Consider the following 24,188-nt stretch of genomic DNA (forward strand, 5'->3'; position numbering starts at 1 on the left):
AAAGCCACCAATGTATTATTGGGAGTCAAACCTCCAAGATGCCTGCTGACAGCGGCACTCATTGGAATACCACTTATTCTCTGCGGTACTAAACTTAGCAATGACCATGTACATATTCATAGTATGGCAGCTCAGCACCACTCAGCTCTATTCACTTGAATGGGCTGAGCTGCAGTACTAGACGGAGTCACACCTTGACTTTACTTTGTCAGGAAACCTCCTCAACCTCTAAAGGACGCAGCCCATTTTGGTTTTCAGGACACTTTTGTGTTATTGTTTTTTCTTCCTCGCCTTATAAGAACCATAACTCTTTAGTTTACCATCCACAGTCCCATATGAGGGCTTGTTTTTTACATGAATAATTAATTATACTTTGTAAAGTAAAAAAATACAAAGCAAATATTTCTAAAACTAAAATACATTTTTACATTTTAGAAGCTTAAAGATATTAACAAATATATTAATTCATGTAACTTTTTGGTCACTCTTAAATTTAGTATTTGTTATTTTTTAGGTTAACACTGTTCACCACACTGGATCATTAATAGTTATTCACATGTGGCAATATCTAATATGTTTATTTATTTTATTGTTTTATTTTTATTTTTTTGTAAAATGGGAAAATGGGTCATTAGATTTTTTTTATTGGGAGAGGGGCTTATGCACTTTTATTAAAACTTTTCTTTAGGAAACTATTATCTTTTGATTGCTAATACTGATCAGTGCTATACATAGGCATACCATTGATCAGTGTTTTCTGTGATCTACTTCTCTGTTCTGCTAGAAAGTTGCCTAGAGGAGAAGATTTCAGGAGCCAGCCAGGAACTAGTAGGCAGAGTTCCAATGGCCATTTTACTCATCTGCCCCCTCAATCGTCCTGCGGACGGTTAGATTAGTGCCCTTGAGCCTAACAAACACTTGACATGCTGTGATCAGTATTGATCAGGCATCTGAGGGGTTAATGACAGATCTCAATGGGATCACTGATGTTTGCCATCATCCATGAGGTCCCAATGTACATTGCGTGTCCTCTAAGGGCTAAAGCAGAATGTACAGAACCAAAAACAGTAACATGATTAATACTATCTTAATAATAGCTAATAATGCAATTCCATTGATCAGCACAGTAATTTAGATGCATTGTGCCCTGTTTTGTATTTACTAGATATGTCTTTTCTATATTATATGCTAATTACTATAACATGCACCTCAGTGTTAAAACCATATGCTTGAAAATATTTAACAACATCGTGACATTCATTCTAGAGGTTTTCGCACTTGTCTTTTTGTGAAAGCTTCCCACGGCTTATATGTGCTGTCACTGACTATGACAGGGTAAGCAAATCATCACTGCTGCTGCATTGCCTAAAGTCTTAGATAAAAGATAAAATGGTGATGGTATTGAACATGTTGTGGCAGACTGTGGGTGAGCTAGCTGACAGGAGCTTTCTGACCAAAGAAAAACATGATAATGCAAAAAAACATGGTCCTCAGCTGTACTGTGAGCATACGCACCAGGAGCTCTTGGGAGTAAACATTTAGTTAAACATGCATTAATATATTTGTTAATATCTTTGGGCTTCTAATGTAAAAATGTTTCTAGTTTTAGAAATATCTGCTTTGTATTTTTTTTTACTTTTTTATTCTCAGAGGTATTTTTGAATGATGGACTCGCTGCCACATGAGTCATAGTTGCTGTGCTTCATACTAAAATGTAGGTTGGTTTCATTGATCCTGGGTAAGACATCAACTGAGTATCCACATTCACTATCCAGCTATTCATACTGGAAATTCAAATAGATAACTCTCAAATAGGGTAATGTCAGTGTTAGTGAAACTGCTGTACTTTGCCTTAAGGGGGTACTCCACCCCTACACATCTTATCCCTTATCGAAAGGATAGGGGATAAGATGTCCGGTGCTGGGGACCCCGCTATCCCCTTGCTGCACCTGACGCCCGTTTAGAGCATTGGGTGCAGCTCTGGAGGCTCGTGATGTCATGACCACGCCCCTTGTGACATCATGAGCCTCCGCCCCTGCTTTGTCAGTCATCTGGTATGGAGCGAAGTTCACTCCGTGCACCGGATGACTTGGGTGCTGCAGCCAAGATTGCGGGGGTCCCTAGCAGTGGGACCCCCAAGATCAGACATCTTATCCCCTATCCTTTAGATAGGGGTTAAGATGTCTAGGGGCGGAGTATCATTTAAGTACTGTCATGTCCACTGGCTTCCTTAACATCACTCCACATGGAGGGCCTGACTGACCTACTGGGATACCGTGAAGATTCCCTATGGGCCGGCAGTGTCTGGAGGATGGGCTGCCAAGAAGTCATTGTATCACTGTCAGGAGTGTCAGGACCTAAGTGAACTGCAGCTGCAGCATCACACACAGGTCCTGAGACTCCTGACAGGCTGACATGGAGGCCCGGAGGTTTGGGGCTACAGAGTCTGTACTGGGACCTGTACAGATAGGACACTCACCTCGAGTGACTGCAGCTGCTCGGTGGTAGATCTACTATGGGCAGGAGAGGGGAGACCTGTGATGTGGGGGGCTGGAGAAGGGGGGCATGTGATGTGGGGGGCTGGAGAGAGAGGGGCCTGTGATGTGACAGGCTGGAGAAGGGGGGGCTGTGATGTGGGAGGCTGGAGAGGGGGGGCTTGTGATGGAAGAGACTTGGGATGTGGGGGGCTGGAGAGGGGAGACCTGTGATGTGGGGGGCTGGAGAGGGGGGACCTGTTATGTGGGGTGGGGTGTGTGCTCTGGGGAGAGGAGACCTACTGTTACTACTTTGTAAGAGAGGGGCACTTTGGTTCTCTTTTTTTGCAATTTAAGTTGTTTACTTTTTAATTAACTATATTTTCATATTTTACTACAATTAAGGGGAACCTGCTATCAGTTTTATGCTGCCCAAACAGCGGGCCGCATAAAACTGGTGCAGGCATCACAATCCCAGTACACTATGAATTACACTAAGGCACTCGGTCATTCAAGTGATCTTAGTTTTAAAATGCCACTGGAACCCTGGTAATTAGTCCTCGGGGTGGGTCCCAGCAGGGCGGCTGACACATCTCTCCCTATACCAATGGTCTCCAAACTCTGGACCTCCACCTGTGGCTTAACTAAAACTACAAAACTACAAACCCCAGCATGCCTAGACTATTGTTGAAACAGCTATCAGCCCACAGTTTGGAGACCTAGTCCCTATACACTCCTGCAGTATAAAATCATGGGAAGCACTCTCTGTGCAATTCATTTTTTTTTCTTTCAGTGCAGCATAGATACAGAGTATTGTGGCAGACAAGGCCTCAATAGCTACTAAACAGATTACAGTTGTTGCACGTGTTCCTCACTCTTCATCAGACCATACCCATTCTCACACCTGTAAGTTTTTAATACTTTTCTATATAATTTTAACAAGTACGCCCTCTTTCACACATCACAAGAGAGGTGTATTTGTAAACCCTGAGGTGTGGGAATGTGTATGGTCTGATAAAGAGTGAGGATCATGTGCAACAGCTGTAAGTATCTGCACCGAAGAAGGTTTTATTTGCACAGAGATTGGTGAGTGCAATACAGATTCCTGCATACAGACGAGCAACTCGTCTGTATGCAGGAAACTGCAGAGTCGGGAAAAGGTGTTTGCTGTCGGTGCATCGGTTGAACAAGTCCCTAGCGGGTAGTGTTGGAATTAGTGGTGCTGACCACTGTGTCTTCCAGTGCCTCCCTATACACTGCTAGGGAAAGACATGTCAATCAAGCCGGCTGGACAGGGAGAAGCCCTTGTAAATATTTACCTGTATTCTGGTGGCATTTTCAAACTATATTTACTTTGAAACACCTGGAAGTCTCAATGTAATTGAGTGACCTTGAATCGCAATGACTGCATCCGTGCTATGCTGCCCATGGTATTTTCACCCTATGTAAAATCTACTACAAAAGAGGGGAGGGGGGGGGGGGTGGACAGTGAAAAACAAAAACCCTCTCTTAAATTCCTCGCTTCTGCACTGCCAATAAAATTACGAAATTCTGTTACTGGTATCTGGCACTTTCGGGTTAGGTGACATGACGTCACACAGCCAGCCATCCAATCAGCATCTGAGGCTGAGGCCGGAGTTTAATGAGCAGCTGTGTAACGTCACGTCACCTAACCCGGAAGCTTTTGACACCAGGAACTGGGTTCCGTGATTCTGCCGGTAGCGCAAGAGCAAGGAAGAGAGGGTTTTTTTTTTTGGGGGGGGGGGGGTGGGGGGGGGGACTTGTATGTTGCGGCTGCGCTCTTTGACATCAGGGCAAAGCCACAACATAGTTCTCTTATGGAGGCCTGGCAAATCAAATGTCAGGCTTCCCTATCCCTTCCCTGCTGCCTTCTGCTGCCACAATGATGCAATGCTGCTGGGCTGGTATGATAATTTTTCCAGGGCTGGTTTTTAGCCCCAGTCCAGCCCAGTCCACATGGCAGTCACTGCTCTGTTATATGGACATTTATCAACGGGTTTAGTCAGGTTTTCTTTACTATAATTGTCGCAAAATTGTCGCAACTGCGACTACGCGATTTTTCGTGCAACATTTTGACTGGAAAGCGAGAAAAGCACGTTTCCCAAAAATTAACTACGTAGTAATAATTTTAAAATGGACTACGGGTAGTCAGGTATTTATTAACTGCAACAGTCGCAACTGCGCAAAAAAAAGTCGCAACAGGGTTAAAAATTTACTAAATTTACTCCAGCTCAAACATGGAGCAGAAAAAGCTACTACCAAAGTAAAAAAGGAAAAATTGCTTACGTGAAAGAAAATTATCAACAGGCTGAAACCAGTTGATAAATAAGTCACACATAAGCAAAAAAAAAGTAAGGAAAAAATTACTAAAAAAAAGAATACATAAGCAAACATTGATAAATGTCCCTCTTAGTTCCCACAACTCTGCTATCTCCACTGGTCATATTTAAAAGGCCAGTGCATGTTGCTATTTTCCATCCTCCACCAATGCCCTGGCACCATGTCCTATTTACAGAAGCCATCTATAGATGCTCATTGCTGGAGCAATAAAGTCGCTATTCCTATGACAAGCAAAAGTATCGGAGCAATAAAGGCGCTATTCCTATGACGAACAAAAGTATTTCTTAATTTTTGTTTCTATATCAATAACCCAGTCTTTCCACTTCTAATCCACAGACTGTTGCCCATGACAACCTTTCTGTTTATAGGACTTTTTTTTCTTTTCCTGTGGTACCATGCCTGAAAACATCAGTCTTTGCTTTCACAGATTACACTGGGGAACTGCTACAAGGATTTCCTGTAGGAAATCCACAGTCCCTTTCTGTGTGTAATAGAATCATTTGAGGAAGAATTTTTTTAAACATCCTCCTCAGGCTGCCATCATATAAAACAAATATTGAGAATGCTGCTGCTTCCTTAATACCCCAGAATCGATGCTACCCTACTTTGGTCTCTTTCCTGGTTGCCAATGATAAATTAGTTAAACTACGAGCGATAGGCTGAAAGACAGTGTGTCATGTTATGCCCCATAACCTAGTGCCAGGTTGTAACACTGGCGGTTGGCAGCTGCTAGCGCATTCTTCTGCCTACCTTAGCCAAACAGCATGAGGTCTGTCTCTTTAAGGGTCTGTACACACCTCTGATTCTGCTTCCCCTCCAATCCCTGACTGACATGACCTATTTAAGAGTGCCCCACCCTTTTTTCCTTGTCTTAGCAATATTCTAGTTTCTGCAAGTGAATGTGTGTTCTGCTGTGTTCCTGCATTCCAGTTACTTGACCTGTGCTAGTTCCCGACTTTGTCTCTGCCTGACCCTTTACTCCTGTTTAGCCTCTCCAGTGTATGATCTTGGATTGTTTGACTATGCCTCTCTCTGCCAGCAAGCTTGTTCAATCTAGCTGCACCTGAGCTATTCAGCTCTACTGTTTTAACAGCACCAGCTCTGCTATATCACCTGGCCTGCCCTGCTGCTTCTGACTCTACCTGCTGTGTTCTTTCATCTCCAGTGTCAGATCCCACTCACCTGCCTATATCCCCAGTGCTTGTCTCTGGGGCATTCTTGCCTGCTTGACCAGCTGCCACTTACCAGATCCACTCTTGTGGCAGCGACCTGGTGTTTCCCTGCAGCTAAGACCAGCTTCCACAACCTGCGGCGGGATACAGGGTGAAAACCAGGGATTCTGCTCCCAAGTTTGGCCCTACGCCAAATCGGAAAGTGGCCCAGCAGGTCCACACCCGTTATGGCGTTACACTAGGGCTCAATGCATCACATGCGAGGAAGGACATCACTGCAGATGGCAATTAGCTCAGTGACAGTATGACATGTCAACCACTGGCAACCAGGAAGAAGACTGCAGACTGGGATAAGTGATATCTGGACACAGAGGGAGCAGCAGCAGGTAAGTTCAGGTTTTGGTTTATATGCTGGCAGCCTGGGAATGACATGTAAGAAAAGTTCTATGCCAGATAACCCTTTAAGGGTGAAAATCTATATAATCCCTTAGATTTTGCCCCGTGACATAGCCCTATGTTAAATCTGAAAGTGATCCAGTCAATTGACCATCACACCCAGATACATTTTGTATCACTAGTCCTATAAAGTTGGTAGAAAATAATATACAAAGCCATAACATAACCAGTTAATTTTTTTTAAATAAAATCACTCAATAACAGAGATCAGAGGATCATGTAAGAAAAGAAAATCAGAGAGGGCTCCCAAAATCATTGCTTTGTCACTCAGAAGGGGTGGGAGTCCCACTCCTACCTTTTCTGCCTTATAGTTGTAATATTCTATGATCTCTTGTGTGTATGTGTGGGGTGCACTTGGAAACATCCTCATTTTATCTGATCATTTTCCCCATCCCAACAAAAATAAAATACACTGGCCAAGATGAACTAAGAGCGGAGTGTAGTTTTTTTGTGGACTTTAATTCCAGATAGATATTTTTCCATGGGCTTCTTTGAGCTGTCGGGTTTTCCAGAGCTCAAATCTACCACATTTCATTCAGGAACATCAGTAAATATGTGTTTATGGATCTTTCAAAAATGTATGGGAAACTCCCCTTTTTGAAGTCCAGGTCTCTTTTCATGGTGGCCATGCACCATTTTCAGGTTTTTTGAGTAGAATAAAGAGTTAGTCGGGTTTCTTGGATTTTTTGGATGCAAATTCTGGTGCGGAAAGCATGCAACACAATTTGGGTGTAAAACCCGAGAAAAAACTTAGAAGGGTTTTCTGCCGGAAAACATCTTATCCCCTATTCAAATTAGTGCAGCGAGTGGCTCCGCTCTGTGCCGGATGACTGGCAACTACAGCCACCACGCCCCCCCCATTCATGTCTATAGGAGGAGGCGTGATGGCTACATGCCATGCCCCCTCCCATGGACATGAATGGAGTGGGTATGGCATGGCGTTTCTGCAAGCTTCCATGTTCCAGATGCTGCTGCTGGCCTGGAGAATGTGATCAGACATCTTCATTTCAATGAGCCGACCGGAGTGAAATGCTGACTCTGGTCGGCTCATTTTTACCCCGTATGCGGTTTTCCCACCGGACCTAAAACCGTAGTGGACCCCGTTTTTTGGTCCGGTGGAAAACCGCATACGGGGCAAAAATGAGCTGTCCGGAGACAGCGTTTTACTCTGGTCGGCTCATTGAATGGAATTAGATATGGGCGGCATACGACAGGGATACGGGAGCACCCGGTTTTAGCTCCCCCCATCTGTATGTGGTCCCGTATGGCTGAAAACATGGTGTGAACAAAGCCTTAGGTTGGGTTCACATCACATTTTTGCCATACTGTTTTCAATCAATTTTTCTAAAGAAAACCGTATGGCAAAAAATTGATGGAACCATATGGGAAAAAGTTAACAGTATTTCTTTTTAAACCGTATACTGTTTTTAAAAGTGCATAAGATTCCGTTCGTTTTTATAAAAAAAAAAAAAAAAAAACATACGTTTTTGAAAAATGTCCATTTTTAATGGGAGGGGTGTTAGGTGGGGACTTTTGGATGCAAATGCGCATGTGCAAGGTAAAAACCATATACAGTTTCCTGTATGGAACCGTATACATGTGCGTTTCCCATTGACATCTATGTTAAAAAAAAACGTATAGGGTTGCAGTACGGTTTTTAAACCAGAGACAAAACCGTGGTCAATCACGGTTTTGAGTACAGGAAAAAACTGTATTGCAAGCAAACCTTACGCAATACATATCCGGGTGCATACGGTTTTCAATTATTTGTCTATGTATACGGTTTTCAATACGGTTCCATATGTTTTCAATAATTACAACGTATGCGGGAAATGTACTTGAAAAATGTGTTGTGAACCCAGCCTTACAAGGTACATATTTTGATAACAATAATAATACTCACCCAAAAGTGTCAAAACACAGGCTAGTATTGCAATGAGTGCTCCTGTACTTAGTCCCGCAGGTAAAGTGTAGGCCTCCGCATTGCAGGTCTGAGCAATTCCATCTGCATCACAATCGCAAACCCTAATAGTAAGGGTATTGGTGCTACTAAGTGATGGAGATCCACTGTCCAAAATAACAATTGGTAAATAAAACACAGACTGTTCTTGCCTCCGAAATCCATTCCTCTTTGTAAGGATTGAAGCTGTATTATCTGTAGTAGGATATATTGTGTTAGCACACTCATTGTATACGGTACAAGGTTGCAATTTGTCAACAATGCTTAAGTAATTGGCAGCAAAAGAAAGGTCTTCACACTTATATTACATTATTGCTCTGAGTGTAAAATATTGCTTCTAAAATGATCATTCACAGATATGTGGCAAGCTTTACTAGAGTGGACACATGTCTGGGATAATGCATTAAACAGAGTGAGTAATAATAATAATAACAATAATAATAATAATAATAATAATAATAATAATAATGTTGACTATAACAATTACATCTAAAGCATAACACTTATTTGCATGACTGTGAATTGGGGGAATTGGGTCCATTTTCCCTCAGACTTACACAGAGGACGTTAATGTTTAAATTAAGAAGCAATATATCCGCAATTTTGCGGATGTACGTTTACAAATAAAATATGTAAAAAAAAAACACTGTGTGAACCTAGCCTAAACATTCCACGTTTCCACAAATGAAATCATTCTGTACATATTTTCGGCAGTTCAGTTATTATTGTTATATCTGTTTCTAAATTAGTAAAAATAAGATGTTGATATATTTTGATTATTAAAGGGTTTATCCCATGACTAGAATGTATCCCCTATACATAGGAAACCAAATTTATAGTGAAGGCCTATTGAAAGTGAATAGAGAAGAAGCTGAATACACATTCTGCTGTCCATTTACTTAGGGGTCAGGTTTTTTTTGTTCCCATCAGTAGGAATCTGATTGGTTGAGCCCCACAGATTAGCTAGGTATCTCCAATCTTGTGCATGAGGGATTATTTCTATATATTCTATTACCACTAGCTAATTTAGTGTATCAGCTGAAAGCTAACTGTTTGCGATTTTCCTTGATATCTATCTATCTATCTATCTATCTCTCTCATATCTATCTATCTCTCTAATATATATATATATATATATATATATATATATATATATATATAAATAAATATATATATATATATATATATCTCATATCTATCTATCTATCTCATATCTATCTATCTACCGTATTTTTCACCGTATAAGACGCACTTTTTCTTCCCCGAAACTGGGGGGGGGAAAGTTGGTGCATCTTATACGGCAAATACCTGCGGCCATCAATGACTGGGACCCGCCGCTAATACAGGACATCACCGATCGCGGTGATGCCCTGTATTAACCCTTCAGACGCGGCGATCAAAGCTGACCGCCGCGTCTGAAGCGAAAATAACACTAACCCGGCTGCTCAGTCGGGCTGTTCGGGACTGCCGCAGTGAAATTGCGGCATCCCGAACAGCTTACAGGTCACCGGGAGGGACCTTACTTGCCTCCTCGGTGTCTTCTCCGTGCCGGGATACCCTGCGCTCTCCTTCGACGTCATCACGTCGTCGCGCACGCCGTCATCCAATAGGTGCGGCGTGCGTAGCGGCGTGATGACGGCGACGGAGAGCGTGGATCCCAGGGAAGAAGAAGTCCGGAGTGTCGGGGACACCACAGGGACGCAGCGACAACGATGGAGCGACATCCAGGGCACCGGTGACGGGTCCGGAGCAGCGGGGATACGTGAGAATTACCTCCTATACCAGTGGTCTTCAACCTGTGGACCTCCAGATGTTGCAAAACTACAACTCCCAGCATGCTGGGAGTTGTAGTTTTGCAACATCTGGAGGTCCGCAGGTTGAAGACCACTGTTGGGTTCAGAATCTTTAATTTCTTAGATTTGGCACCTATAAATTGGGTGCCTCTTATACGCCGGTGCGTCCTATAGGGCGAAAAATACGGTATCTATCCATCTTTTATTGGAGGCCTTAGGCTCCCTGTTGGAATCTTGGCATGATACAAGGTCAAGCAATGTCATATTGCAGTTTTTTAATCCACAATGGGCGTGAAGAGGGAAAGGCAATTTAGCATTACTTTTGATTTCTAACTTTTTGTCAGCAATGTACTGTATTACCCTTTGAGGATGCCAGAATTAAACAGTGTATAGCACAAAAAATTAATATATGTTTAATATCTCATGAAAACAAGTCTAATCTGGCTATCTTTGGAAATTTGGTACAAAAAAGTAATGAAACAACAATGGATTCTTCAAGTTATTGAACAACTGCCTATGTTGCATATGTATATACTCAATAAAAACAAAAATGTACAATATCATTGCAAGGAAAGCCTCAAAGAGAAAGACAATATTTATGTGTCGTTCATAATAAAGAGAACCTCGAGCACACAAATATTATTTTGAGCTGGAGAAAAGAAAAAATAAATTGTACTGACAAGAAGGAAAGAGTGATGACTTTTTTCAAAATGATGTCCTTGAAGATATAATATACTACAGTTGATCTGTGGTTGCACAGAAAACAGTTACCATGACATTTCTTTATTATATGGCCGAGCAGACTGCTGTTTGTAACAAAAAGAAAAAAAAGAAAAATACCGTGTTGGAGAGGTTAGAAAAGCAGCAGAACACTAAGAGAAAAAGATTGTACTCTTGATTAAATAATTTTAGGCTGTCACAGCTATTTTGTGTCTAGAAGTGGCTTCCATAGAAATGGACGTGAAGCTTGTCCTTGGGTGTCATTTTAATGAACAATCCTCTTCGGCAACACAAGACAATATTATTAGTAATTACACTGGTCACCAATTATTGATCCATCCTAAATTTACTTCTAAAATTTACTTTATTTAATGCAAATTTACGGCTTATAATTGTACCTATAGAATATCTAACATATGAGGATTAGTCTTGGAAGTGGTTTTACAAAAAAAAAAAATATATATTCACAAAGGAGAAAAAGAGCAGCCCTGCTGAAGGATGATGCTAGGGTGCCAGCAGGTAGAGAACCCTGGTCAAGGTCTCATAGTATACTCCAAACAAAAGAATCACTTGTAGCACTCCAATAGATGCAGTACGTGGATAGCTTTATTCCATCATGTGAACAGGATGCAATGTTATGATTGCCCTTGCAACATTATCAAGCATAATGATATGCTTGATAATGGTTTCAAGGGCAATCGGAATGTTGCATCCTTGTCTCATGATGGACTAAAGCTATCCACGTTTTGCATCTATTGGAGTGCTGCAAGTGATACTTTTGTTTGATATATATAAAGGGGTCAAGTCCTAGGAAAAAAGTGTGGGAACTCTTTCACTCAAGGGCTGGTCTCACAGGACTCCTACTAATCGGAACGGTATTCCAGCTATGGAAAAAGTGCATGAGCTCAGTTCCCACGCGTTCCTGCAGGGCTTGAGCTGAGCCCTATATATATATATATATATATATATATATATATATATAGTAACTAGATGATTGCAGCACACCAAGCCATTTAAATAAAAAATGGTGGATAATTCCATTTTTCAAAAAAAGGCAGCGGGAGGCTAATTTTAGTGTAAACCCAGCCTTAGAGAAGTGCATTGCTTTTATAAGAAGCCACATATAAGTGGGGACGATATCTACACTGCCCAACATTTTTTTTTTACTTATTTCAATCCTCCCAGGGTCCCTGGCATTTCAAAAACATTCGACATGTCACAGATCAGTTGATTGCTTTGTACTGAGAACCCCACTGATCATGAAAACAGTCCTCAGCCTGCAATATTTGCTGTTCTACAGCCCCCACTATTAGTCTATGGGACATCAGGAGGAACATTGCTGCAAGCAAGGGAGTGAAGCACCTTTTCCCACTCGTTCTCCTCATCATTGGGAGGTCCCAGTTCTGAGACCCCGACCGATCAAAACTTTTTGCATGTCTCTCTGACACGTCAAAAGTAAATTTGAAATGACAGACAGTTTAAAACTTATGATATGCAAATTCACCACTTACAATTATAGTAATTGAAAATATAAAATAGTGGTGAGACACTTCTCAAGGAGACACCATGTGTTGCCAAGGAATAAATAAGAGTTGACACAATAAGTCCATTGTATATAAAAATCTATTGGAATATATGCATTATGAAGGAAAACATGCTATACTACTAAACTACACCAAACTAGGATGAAATGAGATAAAAAGAAAACACATAGACAATAGCAAACATACATATATGTGGCTACACAATATGGAACAATATGTGCAGCTAACCTTGAAAACTGAATATCTGATCTTATATTCCAAGCAACATATGTAATATTCAAATAAAAATAAATACTTTGTAAATGTCAATGAGAAAGGTCAAAGAGAAAAGCATCCACTTTTAAGAAAGCACAAGCTCTGTGCAAAAAAAATGTCCATGCAGACAAGTAAGTAAAATATCTAAAAACAATGGTAGATATTCAAGAAGACCGCAGCACTTCAAGTAATGGTGAAAAACGTGAAGAAGCGTTTATTCCATCTAGTTCAAAAAGGGCAATGTTTCAGCTGCGCACATGCAGCCTTTATCAATGGTAATGATATGGAGGTACATCATTTGGGTACACATACAGCCCAACATTATACCTTCTATATTCTCTTCCAAGTTTATTAAAGTATGATGCATTAACTTTATAAATTTGGGCTGTTCTGATGACAGAAGTAAAAGACTATAACTGCTGTAAGTAGCACAGATCTACAATATAAAGTGCATGTAGTGCACTTCATGGAACATATATGGTTTGGACAATTCCACACTTTCATATCCTTTCAGTCCCAGCAGCCAGAACCCGTGGCTAATGCCCGACACTGGCGATCGGGCCGATGCCTGGCATTAACCCTTTAGATGCCGCAATCAAAGTTGATCAGGGCATCTAAAATGTCAAAAATGCACTGCCAGCAGCAAAGCGGAGCTGATCAGGACCATTACGGGGAAATTGCGATGTCTCGATCAGCTGAGAGGCCGGAGGGAGGGCCTTTAGCTGCTTTCATGCCATCTGATCAATGGCTCGATGCTCCAGGAAGCCTCAGCAGGCTGGAGCAGTCACGCACAGATAATTTAAAGGGATACTCCTCTGCTCAGCGTTTGGAACAAACTGTTCTGAATGCTGGAGCAGGCACCGGGAGCTTGTGACATCATAGACCCGTCCCCTCATGATGTCACACCCCGCCACCTCAATGCAAGTCTATTGGAAAGTGCAAAAATAAAAAAACGTGTCCTTTTTTAATTTGCAAAATCAGAAAAGAAGGGTGGTTTCATTTTTCATCAGGGGAGGGGCTTTTTATAATTTTAAAAGCATTTTAAAATGTTTTTTCTTTTTCACTTCTTAAGTCCCCATAGAGACTTTTATATGCATATTTTTTGTGGGGGTTTGATCATGTTGCAGGCTTTTCATCTAGGAATTAAACTGCAATCTGAAGAATGGGTTCCCAAACGCCTGTCCTAAAGAGCAGCAGTTGTACATGCACACTGCAGCATCATTCGTTGTCTATGGGAGTTGATTGTTGGGCAACCACCTTCCACTCCTCTTGTAATCTTCAAAGGGGTACTCCGGCGCTTAGACATCTTATCCCCTATCATGCACGCCGCACCCCATTAAAATCAGTCCCTGGAGCGTGTTCGCTCCGGGTCTGATTACTGTCAATCACGGGGCCGGAGCGTTGTGACGTCAAGGCTCCGCCCCGTTTGACGTCACGCTCCGCCCCCTCAATGCAGGCCTATGGGAGGGGGCGAGACATCTGACATCTGTCAGCCCCGTGATCGACAGTAATCAGACCCGGAGCGAACACGCTCCGGGGACTGATTTTATCGGGATGCGGCGTGCAAGATCACGGGGGTTCCCAGCGGCGGGACCCCCGCGATTAGACATCTTATCCCCTATCCTTTGGATAGGGGATAAGATGTATAAGCGCCGGAGTACCCCTTTAAATGAGAACCATTATTTTTGTTACTTCTAGTTATTGAAGACTTGTCTTGATCAAGTAATCCCTTTAGGTGTATCACACATAGCTCAGGTATTGCACTATAATTGTACAGTAATTGCAATTGAGCTCTTTATATGACAAGGACCCATTTTCATCATCTGAATGTGAACAATGATGGATCCCATTAAATGACAACAACGAATAACAAGATACTAGAATGCACCTTGTTGAAATTGGAACACCTATTTTTCCAAAGGGACTTTTTGATGCCTTTTTGTAGGACTTCTTATTTAAAGCTTAATGGGGTTGTCTGGCTTTAAAATAGGATAAATAGAACAAGAAACAGATGTTCTCGAAAGGAATAGATTAATATTCTTTTAAATGAGAATATCTTTACATGTTCATGTAAGGAAAAGCTTTCAAACCTATGTGTTAAAAACTGAATGCCACTTTAATATTTAGAAATATCTTCTCATTGAAAGAATCATTCGTTTTGTAAATACAAATTTGCAATTTATTGCTACATTAGTTTTTAATACATGCAGGGTTGTATTGTGAATTTATTCAAAGAACTCACAAAGCAAATCAGCAAGGAATTATTTAAAAGTTGCCATCACATATGAATGGCTTCGGTTCATGGTGATTACATTGAAATTGGTTAAAAATCATTTGCCTACTGGCTGGTTTAGATGAGCCATAATTCATCAACAGATGAAGGGTCGGAGTTTGCCGATTTCTATTTTAAAGATAAATTGATACACTGCATGGTTGATAGTATTTCCTTAAGGATTTGTTGGAGAAATTATTATCTAAATACTCCACAAAGACGACAATATTTTTGTATTGTTAAACAATACAAAACACTTAATTTAGTGTAATTTAGTGTCGTAATATGAGTGGCACAGCTGAATGGCAAATTTGAAATTCTATGCCAATAAATAAAAATAGATACGTCTACAGCAATGCACAGAATCCCAGACATAACCTCAGTGGTTTTCTATCAAAAAATATTACCTGCCTAATACATAATTTTACAATTGTGTATATAAAAGAAAGATTGGACATTTAATTCAAATGTTTAAAAAAAATCTAAATTAGATCCTACCTATCCCCCAGTCCTGAAAATAAATGAGCTACAGAGTGATGTTTCACTGCTTCTATTTAGTGGGTGCAAAGCCACCCCATGTAAATTGCCTATTCTTCTCTTTACTTAGTCAGAACTTTACTGTATTAGGCTGGAACTCCACTGAGGTTTATTTTGCAAAAACGTCAATTTTCGCGCACAGCGTTTTTTCCAGTAAAAAAACGCTGCAGCCAGATGTTAGCTGCAATTCAATAGTAAACTGCAAAATTCCAGATTCACTTGGCATTTTTCAGTTTGGCGTTTTTTTTTATCCTTTTGGCGTTTTTCAGTGATTTCGGGCTCAGAGGCTGGATTTTCAAAATGCCCGACAAAACCTAGTTTAGCGTTTTTTGCCCTGAAATCGTGGTGTTTTCCTCCGTTAGAAGTCTATGGGAGAGCAAAAACGCCAAGAAAAACGCTATATTGGTTTTAAATTTTGCATTTTTGGAGGCGGTTTTTATTCTTTTTTGGACTTGTAAAAAATTGTATCTAACGAAATGTATCTTTTTTATTACGAAATGTTTATTAATTTTTAAACAGGGATCCATTTATGTGAGTTGGTAAAGCACAAAAAATGTAGCCGACAATAATAAAAATGTAGTGTGTTTTCACTTTTTATTTATTTTTAATTTTTTAGGTAGTACTACTACTCCCAGCATAGAACACACTGTTCCATGATGGGAGTAGTAGTACCTGCACTAGTTGACAGATCGCCTGTTGCGATCCTCCTGTATAATGTATAGATGCGGCGGACGCTCTTCTATGGTCCCCTGCCCTGCCGTATATATACACATATTCATATTTACCACAGAGAGCTGTGATTGGCCAGATGGTTCCAGCCAATCACAGCTCTCTGTGAGAAATTGGAATGTGTATATATACGGCGTGCAGGGGACCATAGGAGAGCGCCGGCCGCTGCATCCATACATTATACCGGAGGATCACAGCGGGTGTCAGGAGTGATCTTTCCTTAATTACAAGTACTACTACTCCCAACATGGAACACACTCTGCTCCATGCTGGGAGCTGTAGTACCTGCATTAATAGACAGATTGCAGCAGGTGTCAGAAGTTACACTCGCTGTGATCTGTCTATTAATGCAGGTACTACAGCTCCCAGCATGGAGCAGAGTGTGCTCCATGTTGGGAGTAGTAGTACCTGCAGACATCACAGTGGATGTCACTACTGACACCGCTGTGATCGTCCTGTCTATAGCAGAGATGGAGCGACTGTATACAGCACTCGCATCCCTGCTCTGCACTATACTTCGGGCCGGCCATTCATTCATTCATATTTTCCTCAGAGCTGTGATTGGCTGCAACCTTCCGGCCAATCACAACTCTGGGCGGAAAATATGAATAGAACATCACTCAGAGTACAGAGCAGAGGTGCGAGCGCTGTATAGAGCCGCTCCGCTTCTCTGCTATATAATGGACGATCGCATGGGGTGTCAGACTGACACCCGGGGCGATATGTCTATAGTACAGGTACTACTACTCCCAGCATGGAACAGTGTGTTCCATGCTGGGAGTAGAAGGACTACAAAAAAAAAATTAAAAAAAAAGAGAAAAAAAAGTTTAACACACACACAGTTTACAAAAAATTGTATTAAAACTTTAAACTTTGTTATAAAAAACTTAACATTTAGTTAAATACATTGTTACATCCCTACTGCATCCTTTTTTTTTGGTACCCAACTATTTTGTAAAAAAAAGAGCAAAAGGGGCCAAAAGGGCAAATTCCACACAAAGGTAAAAACTTCAGAAAAATCACCAGAATGCAGGGAAAACTGTGGCAGTTTTTCTGGAGTTTTTTCTGGCGTTTTTATGCCACAAAAATCGCAGGGCAAAAATCTCCCAAAAATCCTAGCCTTAAGGCATGCTGCCATTTGAACAGAAAAACAAAAATAATAGAGGTGTGACACCTGTCAAAATATGGACACCGATGACAGCAGACACTATTAAATGTAGTAAGGTATGTTGGGTTTCCATCATGGTGTCCATAATTAGACTGAAAGGATAACACTGTATCCTTTGTTATTTTTAGGGGACATTTTGAGTAAACTCACAAAACATCTAACACAGAGGGAAATGTAGCCTAACAGACTGTCAAGTCTAACTTTAGACCCTTTAGAACTATTAATTGGCTTACTTCTAACCAGAAACATGCTCCAAAATTTGGTACATTTTTGTCAAATTTATGCCACATCTATTTATGACCAAGTCCCTTTTGTCGGACCCAGCAGAAAATTCTCTAATACTAAAATAAATGTGGTGTAAGTCCTGTAAGACAGTTTTTGATGCAAATTGTGAATTACGTTTTAAACAAATGTTTATTTAATAAAGTTTTCAATAAACAACAATGAATGAAAAAAAGAGAAAGAGAAATAAAGAAAGATAGATAGATAGAAAGAAAGATAAAAAGAAAGAAAGAAAAAAGGGAGTGGTAAGAGTCTGACCACAACTGTACGGTAGAAAAGTGGAATTAATCAAAAAGAGAAGAGCAATGGTCATTGGGAAAAAAAAGATAATTAATTAATATTTGTAATATTGATGATCTCGATCATCTCCAGAGCTCGGTCTAGAGAGAAAAGTAGTCAGGATGTGTATTATATTTTGCCTGCATCAAACTAAAAGGACATGAGGGAGGAACATTATGCAGACAGCCGTGTCAGATTTGTCACGTCAATGAGCATAACTGAGAACAATCATTGGCTTAGAGCCGCTAAATAGCAAGTCTCTCTATTTAATGCTCCTCTCTCAAGTCATTTTCAGTTGGATTTAAAGGGATACTCCGATGGAAAGCTTTTTTTAAATCAACTGGTGCCAGAAAGTTAAACAGATTTGTAAATTACTTCTATTAAAGAATCGTAATCCTTCCAGTACTTATTAGCTACTTATTAGCTGCTGAATACTACATAGGAACTTATTTTCTTTTTGGAACACAGAGCTCTCTGCTGACATCATGACCACAGTGATCTCTGCTGACACCTCTGTCCATTTTAAGAACTGTTTAGAGTGGGAGAAAATCGCCATAGAAAACATATGCTGCTCTGGACAGTTCCTAAAATGGACAGAGATGTCAGCAGAGAGCACTGAGGTCATGATGTCAGCAGAGAGCACTGTGTTCCAAAAAGAAAATCATTCCCTCTGTAGTATTCAGCAGCTAATATGTACTGGAAGGATCAAGATTTTTTAATAGAAGTAATTCTGTTTAACTTTCTGGCACCAGTCGATTGAAAAAAAAAAAAAAGTTTTCCACCGGAGTACCCCTTTAAGCCCAGCAAAAAGTCTCTTCTGACAGTATATATCTAGAAAAATGAAAAAGAAGCAGAGCTCCTAATAGGGAGGTATGTTGTAACTACAATTGTGTTTGCAGGTTGTGAAAAAAAACCTGAGGGTAACTGTTCACCCTCTCTGTTTGTGGAAACAGACACAATCACTTTTTAGTTATATTACAGATAAAGCAGCTTTTGGATATAGGCATCAGAGTTTGCCAGCTGAGAGTTCCATAAAGTTACTGATAAAAGAGGCAAAATCCTGGATTCTCATCGCGATCCACCAAACAGAGAGTGCTTCAGATGATAACAGACATTGTTTACTACGTAGACAAAACACCACACATTTCACGGTTTGGGAACCCCTTCATCAGATGAACTGGCATTGACCTATGCCAATTCTTCTGACAAAGGGGTTCCTAAACGATTCCTAAACCCTGCAATTGGTTGTGGTTTGGCTACATAACAAGTGGTCTTCTGACAGTGGCACTTTAAGATACTGCTCTTTCTTTCAGGAGAGAGTATAGAGAGAAAACATACAATGCAAATAAAAGATTTTCTGATAGATCTCCTCTTGTGTAACATACTAGCCAATTGACATAATGGCATTCTTATATTAGTCTAGCATTATAGTTACCTTTATTGTCTTGTAATGTGAAATTTATATTACTTGCATCTGGAGGCAAACTGAAATAAAACCAGTGACCATTTGACGGTTCATCCTTATCTACTGCGCTTATCTCTTGAATAACCTGTAAAAAGAAGACACTCAAAGTTAACGCTCTGTTTTTAGTGGTTGTTTTAGTCATGTCATAGAAATTAAAGTAGTAAGGAAATGTAACAAAATAAAAATAGAATTTATTCTGTTAACTTAAAAAAATGAACTTGTCTAATGTGTCAATATTATTTATGTTTTGAACTAAAACAGAATTTGGTAAATGAAGTTCAATGTCATGAACTGATTCCTATCTCAGACTTTTAATAAACAAGCATAAAAAAGCACCAGAATATATGATTTGGAATATTTCTCAATATATTTGTTACAGTTACAATGTTCAGTTACTGTAGTATAGGGCACCTCTGATTCCCTAAAAACACTGTCCTCGCAGTCTCAGCTGCTTGCTGTCATCTTTAAAGGGTACCTCTCATCAAAAAAACTTTTGATATATTATAGATTAATGTATCCAGAATAACTTTACAATTGCATGTTATTAAAAAATATGCTTCTTTCTATTTAATTTTCCACTTTGAAGAAATGACCACTAGGGGTCTCCCTACCAGTCCTGGCAGCAAGCATTTCGGACTCATGCTGGAGTCCTAAACACTACGAGCTGCCAGTCTGCTTTGTTCACAAAGGAGAACACTCAGAGCTGCCAGCCTGCTTTGTTAACAGCCTGTTTGGCTGTGAACAAAGCAGGCTGGCAGCTCTGAGTGTTTAGGACTCCAGCATGAGTCAGAAATGCTTGCTGACAGGACTGATCGGGAAAAATACAATAGAAAGAAGCATATTTTTCATTAACATGCTATTGGAAAGTTATTCAACATTTATTAATCTAAAATATATCAAAAGTTTATTTGATGAGAGGAACCCTTTAAGGAACCTCTTTTAGGAGAAGCCATACACAGTTGAATATGAATATGCTCTTAGTCATGGAAATACTATAGATGAGCAAGGTTTTTACAAATATGTGTATATGCTGACAGGGAATAGCCCTTTGTACTTAAAAATAAATCTGTGTCCTGTAGATTTATGGAGTATACTATAAAACAGCTGGTATGCTGTTGGTTTATAAGCATAAATCTACTAGACTAGGGTCACTATAAATATTTGATCATCTGTATATTTTCATAGGTTGTAATTTTTACTCTGCATTTATGTATAAATGCATATAAAGCTATAAATTAGGAACTAATTTGGGAAAAAAGGGAAAGGGAAAAAAGGGAGTATGCACAGAGTTTATTATATCATTTGTGCACAGCTCCATCAAAATCTGATTTGGTTTGCATCAAATCTCTGGTTTTACCAAGGTAATTCTTTTAAGAAAGGAACTAAAGCTAATTTACTAAGCCAGTGTGGACTTGACCATTTTGTTCCCAGTGTTTTGGAATAGTCACATTGTCAATGTCATCTCTTTATTAGTGAGGGGTAAGGGAAGTTTTAAATTTTTTTTTTTAAAGGAATCTGTCTGGAGCTATTTCCATTTTTAACTGCAGACACTGTTAGATTGTTGAGGAAAGGAGACACATGGTACCTTTATAAACCTTCACCCCACAAAAAACATTTCCATGCCCCTAAAGTGCTGGAACACCTTACTGCTGTCCCCTTCCATCCTTATCCCTACCTAAAGGGGTTATCTATCATAAGGTTACTTTTGTACTTACCTGCCAGACACTGCTGCTTTCTTTTTGTGAAATGGAGATTTCCTATTGGCATTCCCTCCATCCAACTACAAGTCCCAAGATTCCTTGTTCGTAAGTGTGAGTTCCTTTCTTCTCCCTCTAACACATCAACTACCCCACCCTTTGCAACACACCTGACCTACAATTCCCTGCAGAGCTGTGGTTAATGATCTCCACCCATTGAAGCAGACGGACTCTTTTTAACACCTGACTAGTATGTAAATGTTTCAAGCTGCACTGCAGCCTTTGAAAACCAAAGTCAATGGGTCCCAAGATACGCAGCTGATATACTACCCATAATAATAAAATGTAGTCATGATCTGGTAGAATTCATTTTTTTAACACCCCCCCCCCCCCCCATCCTTGGGAAAATTCTGTACATGCCCCTGATGTACACTGGTTAAAATAACTGATGCCGTTGATTAACAGGAGTCTGTCACACGATACATGTCCTTTACAAACAGCATGTCTGTACTCCTATTAAGTACATTTTCTTTTGTTTTTATTTAAAGGGGTACTCCGCTGGAAAACATGTTTTTTTTTTTTTTTTTTTTTATCTACTGGTGCCAGAAAGTTAAACAGATTTGTAAATTACTGAAAAATAATTGAATAGTAAGCGCTGTATTATACACACATGTTACTAACTGACCTGTAAATAGTATGGTTGCTGAAAAAATCGGTGGTTGCTGTGTAAATTTAATGATCCCACTAGAGATGAGCGAGATGAGATGAGACTTGACGAACCCGAATTCGTAACGAATTTCATGAAAAATTCGATTTGCAACAAATACGAATATTGTCATTGTCTATCACACAAATCGCTTCATTAAACTCCATTTTACAGCGTTCCAGGTTATTGTAGAGCTAAGATGGCGGATCCACATGTGAGTACATGGGGCAGGGGATTATGGGAGGGCGGGAAACAGCAGCGGGAATGAAGGTAGGTGGGCTGACCCTGAATCACATGTGAGATGCAGCCTATCAGTGTTCACTGACCCCTGTGATGTCACAGCTCCTATATAATCGGCGGCCATCTTGCCTCTCTTCATTTAATCTATGCACTCAGATGGAGAGGACGGGACTGCGTGTGTGTGAATAGCTCATACCACAGCGTTACACTGCAACTGCTAGTCACATCAGCATTAGGGAAAGGCAGGAGTGCAGAGTACTGTGCTGTTACTCTGAGAAGGATCATTGATAGCTAAACCTCCTATTCACGTTATTGAGCATTGCAGCAGAGAGGGGCAGATAGCTGTCAGCTGCCTCATACAGATCTCCAAGCTGCCTGAACTTTCTGAAGCATCTTATCTCCTCATTTTTCAGCCCAATTGAGTTTATTTTTTCTCCACAAATCTTCTGCTGCTCTAAATTGTGTGACGGAGTGCAATTTAGGGTTTAATCCCTGGATTTTTTTTTTTTTTTGGTGGTGCTGCACTGTTGGGTCCTGCTGCTGTTCAGAAATAAGTCATATTAGTGTGGACTTTAGTGCCTTTTTACCATTTTTCACCTGTTACTCTGTCTCTGTGCTAAATTCAGTGTTATACCACACGTTATACACCTGCTGGTGTATTAATGAAAAACATTTTTTCCTGAGTAAAAATACGCTTAACAGTGTCCTTATCATTGCAAAGGGCCTAAATACAAGCAAATGGCGTACCATATACCACCTTTTTTTCTGTCTCTGTGCTAAATTCAGTGTTATACCACACGTTATATACCTGCCGGTGTATTAAAGAAGAAAAAGGTTTTCCTGAGTACATATACGCTTTTTCAGTGGCCTTATCATTGCAAAGGGCCTACATACAAGCAAATAGCGTACCATATACCACCTTTTTTTCTTTCTCTGTGCTAAATTCAGTGTTATACCACACGTTATACACCTGCCGGTGTATTAAAGAAAAAAAAGGTTTTCCTGCGTAAAAATACGCTTTTTCATTGGCCTTATCATTGCAAAGGGCCTACATACAAGCAAATAGCGTACTATTTAGTACCTGTATTTCTATGTTATACCACTCGTTATACACCTGCCGATGTATTAAAGAAAAAAAAGGTTTTCCTGCGTAAAAATACGCTTTTTCATTGGCCTTATCATTGCAAAGGGCCTATATTCAAGCAAATAGTGTACCATATACCACCTTTTTTTCTGTCTCTGTGCAAAATTAAGTGTTATACCACACGTTATACACCTGCCGGTGTATTAAAGAAAAAAAAAAGTTTTTCCTGCGTACAAATACGCTTAACAGTGCACTCATCATTGCAAAGGGCATACATACAACCAAGTAGTGTACTATTTAGTACCTGTATTTCTGTCTTGGTGCTAAATTCAGTGCTATTCCACACATTAGTATACACTGGCTGGTGTGTACAACAACAAAAAGAGTTTTTTTCTGCGTATAAATACGCTTAACAGTGCGCTCATCATTGCAAAGGGCATACATACAACAAAGGAGTGTACTATTTAGTAACTGTTATTCTGTCTAGGGCCTATATACTTTGAAAGGACAGCCGTAAGTAATGCTGCTGCTGTTCTATACCCTCATAAACGCACTAAGTATGTCAGGCAGGGAAGTGCCAGGACGTGCACAGAGAAGGGGCAAAGGCCTACATACGTCAGGCAGAGTTGGCAGAAGACTTGGGGCGAGTGACAGCAGGAGTCGCAGCAATAGACCTGAGCTCCCGTTAACACCCAGCGGTCATGTCGTCGACCCATCTCTCCGCGTCAATTGGTTTGCACACTCATCCCCATCATCACAAGCGACATCTGACAACCCCAGTCAAGAGTCGGTGGGTTCCTCAGACACAACCCTCAGTTGGCATGGCCCGGGAGCAGTCCCTGTAATCCCATTGCCTTTGTCCTATGCTGTTCCCTCTCCCAAAGAAGTATCTCATGCTTTGGCTTCAGCTCCACTATTTAGCGAGGACGATGTAATAGAGGACAGTCAGCATCTATTGGGCAGCCAAGAATGTGAGGAGACATGCGTCCCTTGC

The 24,188-nt window shown here is 40.4% G+C and overlaps 1 protein-coding gene across 6 annotated transcripts in view; it reads right to left on the reverse strand.

The window, feature by feature from the left end:
* Window positions 1-24,188, reverse strand: part of LOC130273936 (cadherin-7) — a 258,593-nt gene that overhangs the window by 4,418 nt on the left and 229,987 nt on the right. For all 6 annotated transcript variants that reach the window (XM_056521486.1, XM_056521487.1, XM_056521490.1 and 3 more), the window contains 2 exons: window positions 19,438-19,552; window positions 8,367-8,618 (listed from right to left, as the gene is read on the reverse strand). In XM_056521486.1, coding sequence (XP_056377461.1) covers window positions 8,367-8,618; window positions 19,438-19,552 — 367 coding nt within the window. The remainder of the gene's footprint in view (window positions 1-8,366; window positions 8,619-19,437; window positions 19,553-24,188) is intronic.

Source organism: Hyla sarda, chromosome 5 (assembly GCF_029499605.1).
Source record: "Hyla sarda isolate aHylSar1 chromosome 5, aHylSar1.hap1, whole genome shotgun sequence".
NCBI lineage: Eukaryota > Metazoa > Chordata > Amphibia > Anura > Hylidae > Hyla > Hyla sarda.